The sequence below is a fragment of the Ursus maritimus genome, unplaced genomic scaffold, assembly GCF_017311325.1.
Source record: "Ursus maritimus isolate PB19 unplaced genomic scaffold, ASM1731132v1 scaffold_19, whole genome shotgun sequence".
NCBI classification, from domain to species: domain Eukaryota; kingdom Metazoa; phylum Chordata; class Mammalia; order Carnivora; family Ursidae; genus Ursus; species Ursus maritimus.
The window spans coordinates 40,561,364-40,578,843 of NW_024424341.1; the positions used below are offsets into that span (position 1 = coordinate 40,561,364).

Sequence of the window (17,480 nt, forward strand, 5' to 3'; positions counted from 1 at the left end):
TGTTTGTTTAGCTTCTGGATTGTCGTGATTTTGCTTCAGATTCATCTTTGGAACTTTAGGTGTGCTTTGGGGAGGTGACTTAGGAGGTCAGGGGCCATGAGCACTATTCACAGTTCCTTTACTCTGTTTTTCTCAGCATTTCTGCTTTCACTGTTTCAAAGGCAGACGTTCTGTGTAAAATTTCTTTTTATAAAAGGTTTATGTTTTGTGGGTTTTTCTTTTGGAAATTGTTTATCTGGTATAGGACATGTCTTTAAATCAGAAGGTTTTATGGTGTAATATTTATTGTAAATCATCAATGAAATTTTGTTACATTTTATCAGCATAGGGATGGTAGGATTTGTGGGATTTTTATCTTTATTATTTTTTTTATTTTTTTAAGCTTTTTAAAGATGATATCCGGTATCTGTTGACAATGGACAAATTGTGGCGGAAAAGGAAACCTCCAGTTCCGTTGGACTGGGCCGAAGTGCAAAGTCAAGGTAAAGAATACATTTTATGGGGTGCCTGGCTGACTTTGTTGGAAGAGCATGTCGTTCTTGACCTCAGGTTGTGAGTTCAAGCCCCATGTTAGGTTAGAGATTACTTGAATAAATAAACTTAAATACATTTTAGTCTTTGGGATATCTACCTAAATTGGAAATTCTCTCACCTAAAATCTTTAACCCTGAATTTCATGGTAAGAAATTCAGACAGTTTAGAAACATGAAGAAAGATTGCTGGAAATCTTGTCACCTAGAGATATAGCCACTATTAGCATTTAGGGAATGTCTTGGTAGTCAGCTCTATGCTCAGAAACAAAGGGCAGTTGTTTATGCGCTTTACATAAATGGAATCATACTATTTATATATACTTGCTCTTTCCAGTCAGTATTATTTAACTAGTCTCTTATTGGTTAACTTTTGTTTCATATTTTCCCTCAAATAGTGTTGTGATAAGAATACACACACATCTTTGTACCTTTGTGTGATTATCTCTGTAGGATTTAATTTAGGGACATACTTATAATTTTAAATGTGAGAAAAACTATTGTAGTAGTGACTTCTTCCTTATCCTGCTGCCCCTTCCACACATTGTATCTGTGCTTTATCTACGTTATATTAACATATGCGCAGCAGTGGTCAGCACATTGAAACTTAAAGGGTCCCAGGAGATTTGGGGTGTCAGTTTGGAGCAATTCTCTACAGTAATGAATATTTAACTTTAAGGACTAAGTTCGCTAATAGCTTCCACTTACTGGTTGCTAACTGTAAGCTGGGCATAATGCTTCCCATTTTACTGACATTGTATCTTTGAATTCTCCATTGATTTTTGTGAGGTTCCTCACTATTAGCAATTTTCTTGCACAGGTATTTGTTGCATCCTGATAATTATTTTCATGGAATTTGTTTCATTTTGATTTTCTTATTGGTCAAGCTTTGAATTTTTAAATTAACTAGAGGAATGGCGTTTAATAGTGAAATTTCTAATATTTTTTCCCTTAGGAGAAGAAACCAATGCATCAGATCAACAAAATGAACCGCAGTTAGGTCTGAAAGACCAGCAAGTTCTAGATGTAAAGAGCTATGCTTGTCTTTTTTCAAAGAGCATTGAGACTTTGAGAGTTCATTTAGCAGAAAAGGGGGATGGAGCTGAGCTCATATGGGACAAGGTTCGTTTTGAAAATATGTGGCAGTTCTATATCACATGCATATTTTTGTTCTTGAACTGTAACCAGAAGCTAATAATTTTTTGGATATCATTTATTCTACCAGAATTTGAGGACATAATGTTGATTTTGCTAGAATGTTTTCATTTCTAATTACTACATTAAACTATGAATTTTCTGTACGTGAGTTCAAGTAATATCATAGAACTTTCTTTTAGATTCTGGTTATGAATTTGTGGTTTATAATTATGTTTGGAGAACATAATTGGACCGGAGAAATAATGTGAATTTATTCGAGTAAAATGTTTCACTGACTTAAAAACTTTCTTGTGTAATACAGATTTGTTAATAGAAGTCATAAAATCCTTTTGGAGACAACAGCTCATGGGCCTAATTTAACCTTGAAAGTAATAAAATTGCCTTTCTATTGAAATAGTGAAAGGTCTGAGACCTCTAAATACAAAAATTAAATGTAATTATTCTTACAAGTTAAAATGATATATAATAGTATTATGTGGTTAGATGTCATATTTTGAAATTTAATGAGTTAATCTTATTTTTAATTGTAATCAATGTTTTCTATGGCTACAAGTGATTTATCTTTGATAAAGTTTATATGTTTCTATGATGCTATATAGAGATTTGCTGTGAGTTGTAAGGGGAAAAGTTTGGTCAGTTTTACTAAGCTAAGATGATAATTTTGTGCAAATTTTGAAGCTGTGATTGAATTAGATATCTAAAATAGAGCTAGTAAGTTGGTATTATGTTGTATAAAGATTAACTACTTAATAAATACATATTTTCACTGTTACTGTTATAATAGTGATTTGGGACATTTTCATCCGTACACAGGGGCTAGATAATGAAATTGAAACTGGGAGTTGTTACCCTTATTGAAATCTATACCTAATGGACATGGTGAACAGTTGCCTAGCGAAGTAACTTGATGTATACTATGTTGGGTACTGTTAAATATTCATACTTAATCCTCATCACAACCTTATAAAATATTTATATAATTTTCCCTACTTAATACTTAAGGAATAATGGATTTGAGGAATTTCATTTGCCAGACGTTAGCCAACCAGCAAGTATATAGAGAACTCAATCCTATCGGTGGTTTCTCTTCTATACTTTGGTGCTTCCGAATTACAGGCTAGAATAGTATGTTCTCAGTGAAGCAGGAAACCTTGCTGAAGTCTGAAGCGACCAAGATACAATCTCCGGGAGAATATAAATTGTCAAGGGAAGACTTTTGTTGTATTGCCGTAGGTGAAAAGAAACTGCAAATCCAGGAGAGTGGTACATCTGAAGGGAATCTGGAGAAGGAAAACCGAAAGGTGTAGTCCAAATGTTTGAGTCTTTAATGAAGCCCTTTTCTCTAAAAAGCCTTTATGTCTTTGCTTGTTACCAAACAACCTTTCATTATGGACAGATGGACCCAGGAGAGGGTGGCTACTGTCAATGGATGGAATTGGTGTCCAGTCTATACACTTAGTGTCCACTGCATTTGTTTAAGCAGGAGTGAGTTCCTAGAAGCCTGGTGTGTCTTGGTGTTCTTGTCAGGCTACATTCCTGGATCCAAGAAGCTGATAATGAGACCCTGGCTTCTTCCTCAAGGCCATCTCTTGTTCTAGTTGACTGTCTACAGTGTTATAAAACATGTGAAAGTACTGTTTTGAAGGTGGTAATAACCAAATTAGTAAGTTTGTGGGAAGACTTGTTAAGTTGTTTAAATTTTTGGCAGGATGACCCATCTGCAATGGATTTTGTCACCTCTGCAGCGAACCTTAGGATGCATATTTTCAGTATGAATATGAAGAGCAGATTTGATATAAAATGTAAGTTGTTTTATACTTTAGTTGTATTGCCTAAAATTCTAAGTTACTCTTTTTTAACAGTTAAACATATTCGTCTTTGTTTTTCAGCAATGGCAGGGAACATTATTCCTGCTATCGCTACTACTAATGCAGTGATTGCTGGGTTAATAGTATTGGAAGGATTGAAGATATTATCAGGAAAAATAGACCAGTGTAGAACAGTGAGTATTTCTATTTGCATTTTTATGCAACCTTCTTTTTTTTTTCCAAGTAAGCTCTGTGCTCAAATTGGGGCTTGAACTCTCGACCCTGAGGTCAAGAGTCAACATGCTCTTCCACCTGAGCCAGCCAGGCGCCCCTGTCCAACCTGTTTTTAATAGTAGTGTATACTTCAGCGGGGAAAAAGTAACTTATAAAAAGCACATTAAACAAATCATTTAAAAAATTAAAATAATAAAATTGATTAAAGCAGTGGAAAAACCATTGTTCCACTTATCTTGTAAGTTTATGTGTAAGTAATTACAGCAAAAAGAAAAACATTTGCTTCTCTTATTTTTGTCTGAAATAGAAGCAGAAGCTAGTTTGTTTCTAACAGTTGCATTTTTACTGAATTCTTAGAGGGACTCATTGTGGTTCCTTCTTTTAACGTTTTTTCAATTGTTTTTCAATTCTAAAAGTTCTCTATGGTTTTTAAATTTTGCTTTGTCATTTTACAGTCCTCTCCCTTGTTCATGCTTTTTAGTCTCCTTTTTTGTTTTAAACTGAGTTTATGTTCTTTGATAATGTCAATGTCTGAACTCTGTGGGTGAGTCTACTGTCATTTCTGCTAGATCTCATAGTATTTTTGTTGGCTTGTGGTGTAGGATCTGTTTTGTTTTGTTTTTTTTTTAACCGAATTAGGGTTTGTTAAAACAGTGTCTGGTAATTTTTTTTTTTTTAAGATTTTATTTATTTGAGAGAGCGAGAGCATGGTGCAGGGAAGGGGCAGAGGGAAAGGGAGAAGCAGACTCCCCACTGAACAGGGAGCCCAACGCGGGGCTTAATCCCAGAACCCTGAGATCATGACCTGAGTCAAAGGCAGACGCTCAACCCACTAAGCCGCCTAGGCACCCCTATGTCTGGTCATTCTGAAGGACTTGCTGAAGGTGTACTTCTTCAAAGAGGATTTGAGCTGGGTGCCTGGCATCTTATCAATTCAGAACTACTTCTAAATTCCTAGCTTTAGTTTTTCAACTCCTATGTCTGACAGTAAATCCGCACGAGCCCTGTCCTACTGTAATGAAATATGAAAGAAGATACGTGTCGTTGTCCCCCCTCACATCCCCTGAGCACCGAGGCCAAGGTAATTTTTCTTGCTGTTTTTGTGGGAAAGATATTCTTCTTCATTCACCTGCCCTTCCAGGTCCTTGCTGCATTCAAGAGTCTCCTGTTAAAGAATTCCTGTGTTGCATGAGGTTTGGAGTAGGTTTATCTTTAAAAACTGAAGCCACTTGGATGTTCTCTTTGGATTCCTGCTTTCACTTTATTGAGTTTGCCTGAAGATGGTTTGCATTCTTACCAGCTTGGCAATTTAGAAAACTTCCTTAAAAAACTTGTAGCCAATACTTTTGCTCTTGTTTAGGTTCTCCTTTATACTGTAATGTTGAAATGAAAGGACCAATTTATTTTTAGGATTTTCTAAAAACTACCTCCTCTGCGGGGCGCCTGGGTGGCTCAGTCATTTAAGCGTCTGCCTTCGCCTCGGGTCATGATCCCAGGGTCCTGGGATTGAGCCCCACGTCAGGCTCCCTGCTCAGCGGAAGTCTGCTTCTCCCTCTCTCTCTGCCCACCCAACCGCTGCTGCCTCCCCCCCCCCCCCCNNNNTTCTAGACTGTCTCTCAACTAAATAAAATCTTTAAAAAACAAACAAAACTACCTCCTCTGCACTGGTACTTGTACTTTTCAGTGCCGTTATTGATACACTCTTAAATACCCTTTTGTTGGGACACCTGTGGGTGGCTCCTTCGATTAAGTGTCTGACTTTTGATCTCAGCTCAGGGCTTGATCTCAGGGTCGTGAGTTCAAACCCCACATTGGGCTTCATGCTGGTTGTGAAGCCTACTTTAAAAAACAAAAACCTTTTATTTTCATGGAATTTTGGGGTGAAGGACTGTGGAATCATTGCCAGTCTATCATCTTGGTTCGGTTTGCTATTTAAAATTTTTTTTGGCTGTCAGATTTTTTTTTTTAAACTTCATTTTTTGGGCTACCTGGGTGGCTCAGAGGGTTTAAGCCTCTGTCTTCAGCTCCAGTCATGATTCCAGGGTCCTAGGGTCGAGACCCACGTCCGGCTCCCTGCTCAGCAAGGAGTCCGTTTCTCCCTCTCCCACTCCCCCTGGTTGTGCTCTTCCTCTCTCTGTCAAATAAAATCTTAAAAAGAAAAACAAAACTTCATATTTTTATTTCTGGTTTATAGCAACCTGAGTTTGTCCTGTGGCTACAGTATGTATCCCTTTTTGAGTTCACAAACAATATTAATTGTTGAATTTATTAAAATGTCTACTGTTTCCTGTAACATCCTTCTTGTTTTTTTGCTTACTTAACTTTGCCCTCTCTTGGGTTAATGTGTTTATGTCTGCTTTTTTTGGTTCATATGTATGAAGTGAATTTTAGGATGGAGTAATAGTGTTAGCCTGCGTGTTAATGGTGTTAGTATTTGTTTTCCTGACTGTTGATCTCCCTTAGCACAGTTACCTTCCCAGTGACTCCTAAGATCAGTCAAATCTGTTCTCCCATTGAACCCTGGCCCTGCCAGTACAGTGGCTCACTGCTAGCAGTACTGTTGTTACAGGAGCCCTCCTCCCAGCACTTACTGCCTCTCACAGGATTTACTTCATTAAAGTTGGGGAACCCATGGGGTTCCTCTTCAGAATTAAGTCATCTTAGCAGGTGCCACACTTAACATGGTCATCAAGAAATGAGAATTTGTATATCTGCTTCCGGTGTTTATCTGACATTTGTTTGTATTAATCTTGCTAGTATTTACCAAACTTTGTAGTAGTATGAGGTTGGGGCCTATTTAAATTTCAGTGCATTTTTTTTTTCTAGTGCAATTTTAAAAATTTGCATTGGCTTTTATTTTTTGTTTGGGTTCTAGGGAAATGGTAATTGGGTGCTAATATTGTTTGAAGTACGTTATTTTTTCTCGTAATTATATAAATGTTAATATTGTAATCATCATAGACAACTTGAAAAGAAAGGCAGCACATTCATTGGTTCCATACATCTGTGAAAGCGTTATCATTAATTGGAGAAATAAGTGTATTGCTATTGAGAAGTTGGCTTAAACTTGATAAGAACAACCACTAGGAAGACACCCAAAAGCTGTTTTAGTGATATCAGGGATGAGTACAGCTAGGCCCTTTTGCTAAATTAATTTGCAGAATAGTTTAGAGACATCAGTACAAGATTTCTTTTCAGTAAGCACAGCCTTTCACATGGTAGCTAATTGGAAAAGAAAGTTGAAAAATCAGGCTCTTATTTAAAAGGCCATGATTTTCCTTATGTTTTTTCCCCATCTAGAAGGGAATATTTAAGTCATTTTTTTATTGGCTCCACAGTAAACAAGATGGTGGACTTCAGATTGTGTGGCATATAAAATTGTAACTCTGATTTGTGGATTCTGCTTGTATTTTTTTCTCCTCCAAAGATTTTTTTGAATAAACAACCAAACCCAAGAAAGAAGCTTCTAGTGCCTTGTGCACTGGATCGTCCTAACCCTAATTGTTACGTATGTGCCAGCAAGCCAGAGGTGACTGTTCGGCTGAACGTCCACAAAGTGACTGTTCTCACATTACAGGATAAGGTAAGTGCAGGTGCTCATTCTCTTCCACAAGGTTTGTTGATTTTCCTTTTCTAAAAACAGGAAACCTAAGTTGCCTTCTGCCTGATAGTGTTAGTGTGATAACAGACTAAAAGCCACGTAATTATTCCAAAAGATTCTGACTACTAAAGTGCGTTGCTCTGATATTCTAGGTTGCTTTACTATCTGGGTTCCTACTGGTTTTTCGGTCTGTGGTTCCAGAGTATGTGCTTCATATTCCAGAAGGGACTAGAGGAATTTGGATGGAATGTGCACCACAGGTGCTACAGAGCTGGTACGGTTTCTTGGCAACCAAGAGACACTTTGTTCCCAAATAGTGTGTAAATTCTGTGTTTCTTGATAGGCGATATCCTGAAACGGTCTGGTGATGGTCCTGATTCTGGTGTGTTAAGTTGGCGTCTTATGAAATGCTGCATTTGTGTATCTGGATTCACCAGTAGTAGAGCTCTGGAGGTTTAGGAATGTAGTCTGGTCCTTAGGTTCCTTCTAAATTGGCTAATTAGTTTCTCTATAAATGGCCCAAATGGGTGCCACTTCCCACTTCTGGAACGCTTCAGATTCTGGCTCTCTGATAATCCCCATCATCGTGTTTCATATTTATATGACATGGGGGCAGTAGAGCCTTGTGGCCCAGACTGTTTGAGAGGGAGTAGCCTTTCTCCCAGAACTGATTGCATAGGGCAGATTGTTTTGAGCTTATGTTTTGATGGAGAAGCGTGGGATTTGGTATACTGGCCAGCAGAGGGTGATTCCCCCCCCCCTTAGGAAATAATTATAGTCGGTATGTAGTCAATTCTTGAGCTTAAAGGCAAGTCCACTATTTGTGGGATAATCAGACCTTTAGAGAATTCCTCTGTTATTTTTAAGAGCAGCTAGGATTTAATGGATTATTATCACTCCTGATCCATCTTGGAATTTAAAGAGAAATGGAACTTGGAAAGAGGAAGACTATCCAAGAATCAGTTTTATGATAAATTTTCCATCTATAAAACATCTGCAAGTACAAGATTGGCATAGAGACTAAGATGAAATATGCCAAGTGTCTAGCTCAGTGCCTATTCTGTAGGGAAGGACAAAATACTAAGAGCCAGTCAAGAGTTCGCAATCTCCCATTTAGAGGAAGTTTTATCTGAACTGCATCAGTGCTCAAACGTGGGGGTGGAAGATGGGCAACATGGGTATGGAGATTATAATTGGGTGAATTTCCAGTGTTTTCCTGCATTCCCTGAGGTATCTTTAAGAACAGCTTTGCCCCTTTCCAATGGAAGGGTAGAAACTAAGAGCCTTGTCTAAGGTTTTTTTATTGTCTTCAGCTATATATATTAATATTTCGAATCTTTTTTTTTCTTACAGATAGTGAAAGAAAAATTTGCTATGGTAGCACCAGATGTCCAAATTGAAGATGGGAAAGGAACAATCTTAATATCTTCAGAAGAGGGAGAGACAGAAGGTATCCTACATTGCATTTATTCACTCCCCTCATTTGGGTGGAAACTGTATGTACATGAAGGAGTAACATTAGTTCGTCCATTTACTGTACATGTTACTCAGTATCACAGCTGACGGGGCAATATTTGGTCATGCAAGTGTGCTCCCCAGGTGGCACTGCCTTGCTGGGATCATGCAGTTCCAGGTTTGGGGAGTCCCGTGTTGTCAGGGTGTCTCAGGGACTGTTTCTCAAGAACCCAGTACATAGTTAGGTTTGCAGTGACCATGATGCTCTTGTCCACTAACAAGGAACCACCTTGCCTGTATCATGGATACTGGAAGCTAAATTCGTAATGGGAAGATTGCTCTGGCTGTTAGGGGAGGAATGGTGATTGAAGGCTATTAGGCGTTTTGTCTAAGAGTAGAGAAAGAAGCCTTGATAGCCTGCTATAGAGTAGAAAGTAGTGCTGAAAATCAGTGCCCACTGTTGGCTTTTTAGGCTTTCCTTTTCAAAAGTTCAAGCAGGTCGGCATTTTGGTGGTACAGTTGGTTAAGCGTCCAACTCTTGGTTTGGGGTCAGGTCATGATCTCGGGGTTGTGGGATTGAGCTCCATGTCTGTGTGCTCAGCACAGAGTCTGCTTGGGATTCTCTCTCCCTCTGCCCCTCCCACCTGTGCGCACACTCTCTAAAATAAATAGATCTTCTAAAAAAAAAGTTCAAGCAGGTCATCCCTTTTGTTAATGCATTTGTTATACAAAGTATGATGCATTTAATTCTTTTTAAGCTTTCTTAGAGTTGGTTATGGTTATGTCCCCTTCAGACTGCAATAGTCAGTCTGATTAGACTTAGACGTTCCCATACCTCTTTGGCCACTTTGGCAGCTCATCTCTTTGGGCTTCCATTTTAGTTGATTCTCCACATCCCTAATTTTGTCAGTGTACCATTACTTTCAAAATCTGGGGACATTGTTTTCCCCAAATACGTGATTTTTTTTTTTCCTTTCTTTCGTTCTTTCCTCTCTCCCTCTCTCTCTCTCTCTCCTTTCTTCAGGACACTTTGCCACATCCTGATGAGGTTATTCAAATGTCAAGCCTTTACATTAAAACCTAGTGTCCGGATTCTTGACTGTAGTTTTTTGTAAAGAAATTGTTCGAGATACTAGGTCATGAGTAATTCGAGGCCATGTTTTGGATAGGTAGTAGTCTGTTTTAAAGAATCTAGTTGAATATTTAAGCCCCATTTTAGCCAGCTGTCTTCATAAGCACACAGAAAGTTTATCCACGACTATACATTCTCCCCCTTGGCCAGCTCTTTCAAATGCTAGGATTTTAAAAATGGAAACTGGTCCAAGAATCTCTGTGGCTTAAATCTCTGGCCCTTTTCCTCAAAATACATGTGCTACTGAGGGTGTGAGCATTTATTCAAATATGTTTAGAGTCCTTCTGTGTCATAGGTATAGTCCTAGATGTTGTAATTCAAAAATGAATAAGGCAGTGGTCCCTGTCTTGAAGTACTTTAGAGCCTGGAAGGAGTGGATTTAACACAATCTAAGAAATAACTATAGGAACAGAGTGTATAAGGTAGGAATTAGAGTCTTCTGAAGAGAGGAGAAGGGTCACAGGAGAAAGGACTTCTGGGCCAGTTCTTGAAGATCGTCAAGGCCCTCCGTGCAGAGAAGGCAACATCTGCACTTGGACAGAAACAGCAGCCTTTACAAACATAAAAGGCTTTTGGAATGGCCAGTTGTTTCACTGGAAAGTGGGGTGCTGCGGGGTTGACGGTACAGCTGGAGGGCTTTCTGTGGCATACGGGTGACATGTTTTTGTCGTTCTCTTCCCCTGTGCCCTGCTCCCACCAGGGTTTATAAGCAGGGAAGTAATATATTACCTTCTAGCATAGTCTGCAGAGGGGGAGTTAAGCATGTGAAAGAGGAAGCAGGGAGCTATTTAGGGAGAAAAAAATGAAGGTAGTAAGGGATGTTTTCTGAGGCATTAGCAGATAACATAGTTGAGATTTGCAGTCAGAGTTCAGTGGCCAGGTGAGGAGAAGCAGCATTGTTAGGCTAATACAGGACTGTCACCAGGACTCTGGCTTCAGAGATGATGCTAATTGACCAGTATAGAATGAATGCACAGTAACTATTTCTCTTTCAAACATGTTGGGTCTGAGGAGTTTGTAGTGAGTGGAGAAGTGAAAGGGCTTGAGGATGGAAGTCTGGGTAGGAACTATCATTCTCTGAAGGCATTCCAGGTAGGTTAAAAAGTTAAAATAAGAAATCTGTAGGGGCATCCCATCCTTCTGGCTCAGTCAGTAGAGCATGCAACTCTCAATTTCCGGGTCATGAGTTTGAGCCCCACAATGGTCATAGAGTTTACTTAAAAAAAAAAAAAAAAAGAAATCTGTAAAAGAATTAGAAACTGTCAGTAGTTTCTGGGTTTCAGGCTCAAGGAGGGAGCATCCTTTCTGAGCATTTTCCTTATAAGTAACAAATCATAAAAACCAACAAAGATTATTAGATTATATAGAAAAAGCACATAAATTTAATGATAACTAGAATTTAAAATACAGTTTACTTGGTATGTGCCAGACACTCCATAGGTCGACAGGTTCTATACAGTCTGCCCTTCATGGAGCAAATATTCAATAAAGCACAGTCTGTCTTGAAGAGGGGGGTGAAACTGGGAGCAAAGTGAGGAAGCAGTTTTGTGATACTTGTGTTTTTACAGGTCAAGAGAAAAGAGCATTTGAACATGCAAGAGAGAAAGGATAATTAAGGCAGAAAGACTCAACTAGGGAGTAGGAGGTGGTGACATCACAAGTTTGGTTGGAGGAGTTGTTCTTCATTGGAATATTTATAATCCATGTAGTAAGGGTTTATTGACTGCTAGTGGGTATTAGGCACTGTGCTGCACGAAGCAGAAATGTTTACATGAAGCAGAAATAACACGTGGAAGCTAAAACTAGATTGGAATGATTATTTTTGGGAGGTCCCATAGGCTCGTCCTTGAGAAATGTTGAAAAATGAAAAATCCATTCAAATCAAAGTTTTCTCATTTTCTGAATTATACAGTTTGCTGAAAAGTAGTTTGTTGAAGTTGTCACGGATAACCTCTTTGCAAGTAGAATATATTTTAAACAATCTAAAAGTTGTCTTCGACTCCTTCAGGATTCCAGATTAATTTGGTGTGAATGGGAGAATGTTCTCAGAACTACTCACAGTTTGGTTCTTTCTAAGCGGTTATTTTAGTAGTTGAGTAGTCTTCATTCAGAGCTGAATTTCTAAGTGCCTAATATTTTAGTGGATTGGTAGAGCCACCATTCCAAAATCCACAGACAGGGTGACTTAAATAACAAATTTACTTTCTCATAATTCTGGAGGCTGTAGATCGTTAAGATCAAAGTGTCCACAGGTTTGGTTTCTCTTGAGGTCTCCTTGGCTTCTTACAAGGATTCTGGTTAGGTTGGATTAGGTCCCACCGTAACAGCCTCATTATAACTTAATCACCTCTTTAAAAAGCACTATTTCCAAATACAGTCATGTTCTGAGATGCTGGGATTAGGGCTCCAACATACGAATTTGAGGGGGCGACACAATTCAGCTTGTAGTAGGGGTTTTATCTTTTTTAAACTAATATGACTGCTCCGTGGAATATATAACTAAAGTATCTAAATTCCTTTCTAATTTCTTAGCTAATAATCACAAAAAGCTATCAGAATTTGGCATTAGAAATGGGAGCCGGCTTCAAGCAGACGACTTCCTTCAGGACTACACTTTATTGATCAACATCCTTCATAGGTAGGAACTATTAATATTTTTAAGTGTAAGAAATTATTTGAATATAAAAACTTAAAGTGGAGAAAAGATGTTTTCTTACCATTAAGCCCTACTGTTCATTTGAAACCACACAGTGTATTTGCTTGAGTTGGCTACTAAGTTCCCTCAGGCTTGACCTACAGAAGAATTTGGGAATTCAAAAACAAGAGAGATAGGCAAAAAATATTTAAGGGTAACTGTCATCCTGTGTCTGATCAGAAGGATCTAGAAAAGGTAGAAATCCAGGCATTTGAATAGTTAAAATGAGAGGTGAATTCATTTTGATAATTGAACTAAAATAAAAACTTTAATTATTTTAATGATTCATTAGAAAAAGGAAGTAATCTTTCTCCCGTTAGACAAATATTTCATTTGTGACCTATAACAGTAACGACGTTTAAAAATTATCCTATAGGGATTTTTGAATCCTGTATTTTTCTTTTTATTTGATTTAATGTCCTGCTCGTTTTATAAAAAGCATTCTTGTGCTTATATTACAGAATATATGCATATATATAACACAGTTAGAATACAGATGGTCCTCCACTTTGGTATGGTTAGCTGTTGAATGGTGCATTTTTGTGTATGCTCCCATTGATACACCTAAACTACACCCTGACTTTCGACTTGGTACCATCTAACAAATGTGAAAGGGGTTGCCGTCTGCATCTAGTTGTTTTGCCAATATTGCCATCTCTATGAACTTCAAGCTTGTGTAGTTGTTTGGAGATTATCACATTTTATGTACTTGGTTTATGAAAAGCATAAAATGACAGGAAAGACTGAGTTTACTAGTAATTAGTACAAGTTTCACAAAGCTAGACAGTTGAGTCAAAGATAGATGGTGCGAGGGAGTGATCTCTAGCCTCAGACACCATTGGATGCCAGTGGTGTGTTTGTGTTCAATAATACAAGAAAAAACAGCAGAAGGACATGTACAATAAAATGGAAATATATCAGATGGTGTCTAAAGAGGAGGCATAATTAGGGTTTTTTTATCATATTTTTTAGCTCTCTGGGAACAGAACCCCCCCTTATAACATGTAAGTCTTTTGCTTGACTTTCATGCATTAAACTTTCATACATGTTTTTGGGAACTCGTTACAGAAGCAGGGTGCTGCCAGTAAAGATGGGGGGAAACCCAGAGTCCATGTAACCCCCCATGCCTAAAACACCAAATGGCTCTGGTCAAGAGCGGAGAAGAGTGTGTAGAATCTTCAAACATGGTAGCTGAAGAAATAATACGTAAGAGCTTTATCGGGCCACAGAGTTTTGAACTCCATTTTCTGCTCTAGCAGTAAAAGTCGTGTAATATTTTTTAAAGACCTTTTCCTTGATTTGAAGGGGCAGTGGTATTGACCATTTGAATTATCACAAAAATTTGTTATGTGCAGTCTTAATTTTATTAGTTCTTTGAAAATCAGGATCTATTTGGTGTGTACATAGTACATGCATTTAGAGCTTTGAGGAGCAGTGTCTCTGGTGTGCCTTTGCTGTTATATAAGTAGTCATGGTGGTCCAGTTTTACAGTGTGTTGTTCTTTTACAGTGAGGACCTAGGGAAGGATGTTGAATTTGAAGTTGTTGGTGATGCCCCAGAAAAAGTGGGGCCCAAACAAGCTGAAGATGCTGCCAAAAGCATAACCAATGGCAGTGATGATGGAGCTCAGCCTTCCACATCCACTGGTGAGTCATGGCCCCAGCCAGCCAGCACTTTGTTAATTACCCACCCAGCAAGCCATTACATGGAAACGAACTGTGATTATTTTATGAATTTGACCATAAAACAGAAACTCTAATAGGACTATTAGAGGTGTGTATTGATTTGGCATTGATTGTTTTAATGGAGCTCTGAATATATGCACCATGACGATGACATTTAAGACTAGGGGAAATTCTTACGGAAAATAGGAACTGTTCTTTTTTGTTAGTGGGTTTTTAAAACTGGAAATGTCAATGAATTTACTAGTTATGAAAACACTTCATTCTTTGTAGCAGTAGTTTTGGATTTTGGGTGCCTGTTTTATTTAGGGGAAACAAATTCAATGCATCTATTTTGAGTGAGCAGATGCTGTAAGTATAGGATTTTAGCATTTCACAGTTTTCTCAGAACCCTTATGACTTTGGTAAAGTGCATCAGAGGCTCTGTTTCCCTGGGTTTTCAGTGCTAGTGCTTGATGCTTTACTGTGTGCTAAGTTTTGGATGTTTCCTCCCTACCCACATCCCATAACGGCTCCCCTCCCTGCATTTTTTACTCAGGAAACTGAAAGTTACCAACTGTTTTTACTTCCTTGTTTCCGTTTCTTTAACCCTGTGTCTTTGGTGTTCTTTGGAATATGGTTGTTCTTGGTTCTCTCTGAGATTTTTAAAGACTAGCTAGTGTGGTCCACCTATGAGCCATGGGTTCATGACCTTTTTTCCCCCTCCAAAAATAGAAAAGTCTTATTCTTCTGTGAGGAAGGGACTATGGTAGTTTTTCAAAAACCATAATTTGAAATGTGCATTGATTGATCCCTTACTGTGGGTCAGTTTGGGAGACTGTAGCAATGAGTAAGATAGGTAGGTACTCTGTCTTTGCTTTGGTGGGGGTGGAGGGTGGCTTGGGGGTGATACACGAACCCAGCTGTGGTGTAAGGTTAAGAGCCTGCACGGTAGAGCCCACTGTGGTTTTGAATCCTGGCCTTATTTGCTGTTGTGTGACCTTGGGCAAGTCAATCTCTGTACATCAGTTTCCTTTTCTGGAAAACGGATAATAATGTTATCTTCTTTATAGGGTTGTTGTGATGATTAAATGAGTTGTTATATGCAAAGTGCTCAGAACAGTTCCTGGCACATTGTAAGTGCTATGTATATGTTGTTGTTGTTTTATTATTACCACCACTACCAGTATTAGGATATGCACCCTCCCCTTTTCTGTTGGAGAAATAGAAACGAGGAGCTATAATAATTTGAGTTTTATATGCTTGTTACAATTTTTTGTTTAGATTAGAAAATCGGTGCTGTTACAGAAAACATTAAAAACAGTACAGAAACGTGTAATGTTTAAAGTGAAAGTTCCCTAAGGGTAGCCTACCATTCTTAAGTTTGGTATATATTAGAAATGCCAGCTTTTCACTTTCATAAAATATTAGTGAATCACTAGTAACTCCCACACTTTTAACCATTTTTTCCTTTTTTTCTGAAATAAGCACAAGAGCAAGATGATGTGCTCATAGTTGATTCAGATGAAGAAGGTCCTTCAAATAATGCTGACATCAGTGAAGAAGAGAGAAGTCGCAAGAGGAAATTAGATGAGAAAGAGAATATCAGTGCAAAGAGGTCCCGCACAGAACAGACAGAAGAGCTTGATGATGTTATAGCATTAGATTGAACAGAAATGCCTCTAAGCAGAACCCTCTTACTGCAGTAGGTCATCTGGGCAGAACCAGGTTATTTGTTATGTTCTTTGTTCCAAAGGGAAAAAATTGACACCAGTGACTTGAAGATGATTCTGCTCCCTTTGAAAGCATTCATTTTGCTAGAACAATTAGTAACATTGCGGTATGCTGTATTGAAAGTAGGAATTTAGTTTTTAAAGCCCTTTGAACAAAGTGTGTGCATAACCAGTCATGAGATGAAACAACACAGTGCATGTTGCCTTTTTAATGTAAATACCCTTAGGTATCATTTAACAGTTTTAAAATATTGTGGTTTAGTAAAGTTGATACCTGGTTATAAATATTATGCCTTTATTTTTGGTTAGAAGAAGAATTATTTTTAGCCTAGATCTAACCATTTTCATACTCTTAACTGACTGAAATAGATTCAAAGAAGTATCAAGTGCTATGCATTGAAACGTGTTTTTAAATGTTAACTGGCACTATGTATATTAATGTAAAACAATGTTAATTTACTCAAGTTTTCAGCTTGTACTGCCTGGTATGTCTGTGTAAGAAGCCAATTTTTGTGTATTGTTACAGTTTCAAGTTATTTATATTTGATGTTTTGTAGAACTCAGATGCGACTATACTGTACTTACGGACCAAATAAATGGCATCTGCATACTTGTTACACAGGCCTGCATAGTTCCAGTTTCTGCTGCCTTACTGGGTGTATGTATTACTGCAGGCATGCGAAATCCTTCCCTTCTCAAGAGTTAACTCAAAATGAATGTGAAGGTTAAATGATCTCCACTGTTTGCCATAGATAAGTACTTTCTAAAATAAAACTTTTAATGGCAATGTTACTTTTTAAGTTTGGATTGTAAACAGCTGACCTTCTGTTGAGAACATGAAGTGATCTTTGCCCAGCCCCAGGAACTTAGAACCTTGGATTTGAGATTCCAGAGCAGGGAGAGTCTTTATTCTGCAGTCTTCTCTGAGTTGCCCCTCCCCACCCCTACCCCCAATTCGTCAGAGTCCCTTCTTGAGCATACTGTTGAAGGCCCAACTCCAGCCTACAGATGTGGGCAGACCAGCCCTGGATGGATCAGCACTCATGTCTCCGCCTTGGACTGCAGAGGGCCTTGGCCCTTAGGGTACCCTCCTCACACAGACGTGCCTTGAGTTTTCAGACAACAGAAGCCCCCGAAGCTGTTCCCCCCCCCCATTCTATACCTCACCCTTTGGTGGTTTTGGCTACAGTCAATTAAATTTCAAATTGTTAACTCCTTATTTTGTTCCACTTTGTATAATTCTTACTCTGCCATATGGCTTATTAACTCTTGCTCCTTGTTTTGTATCATTTGTAAATTCAGCGTGTAATCAAAGCCTTCAGCAAAATCATGTTGAACAAGACTCAGCCCTCAGGAGCATACCGCTTGATGCCTGCAGGATGGACTGACTGCCAGCCTTCAGTACCGCACTGAGCAAGCTGAATCCCCACCTGCAACTTTAGGAGCCTGTGAGGTTCACTTTGCCTTTAGATT

The 17,480-nt window shown here is 38.5% G+C and overlaps 1 protein-coding gene across 1 annotated transcript in view; it reads left to right on the forward strand.

Annotated features, from left to right (window-relative positions):
• The window catches only part of UBA2 (ubiquitin like modifier activating enzyme 2), a 36,780-nt gene extending 19,986 nt beyond the window's left edge, over positions 1-16,794 (forward strand). Inside the window, exons 9-17 of the mRNA XM_040633724.1 lie at positions 383-482; positions 1,486-1,652; positions 3,397-3,490; positions 3,578-3,690; positions 7,158-7,313; positions 8,685-8,781; positions 12,451-12,556; positions 14,123-14,259; positions 15,763-16,794. Coding sequence (XP_040489658.1) covers positions 383-482; positions 1,486-1,652; positions 3,397-3,490; positions 3,578-3,690; positions 7,158-7,313; positions 8,685-8,781; positions 12,451-12,556; positions 14,123-14,259; positions 15,763-15,944 — 1,152 coding nt within the window. The 3' untranslated portion in view covers positions 15,945-16,794. The remainder of the gene's footprint in view (positions 1-382; positions 483-1,485; positions 1,653-3,396; positions 3,491-3,577; positions 3,691-7,157; positions 7,314-8,684; positions 8,782-12,450; positions 12,557-14,122; positions 14,260-15,762) is intronic.
• The last annotated feature ends 686 nt before the right edge of the window (positions 16,795-17,480 follow it).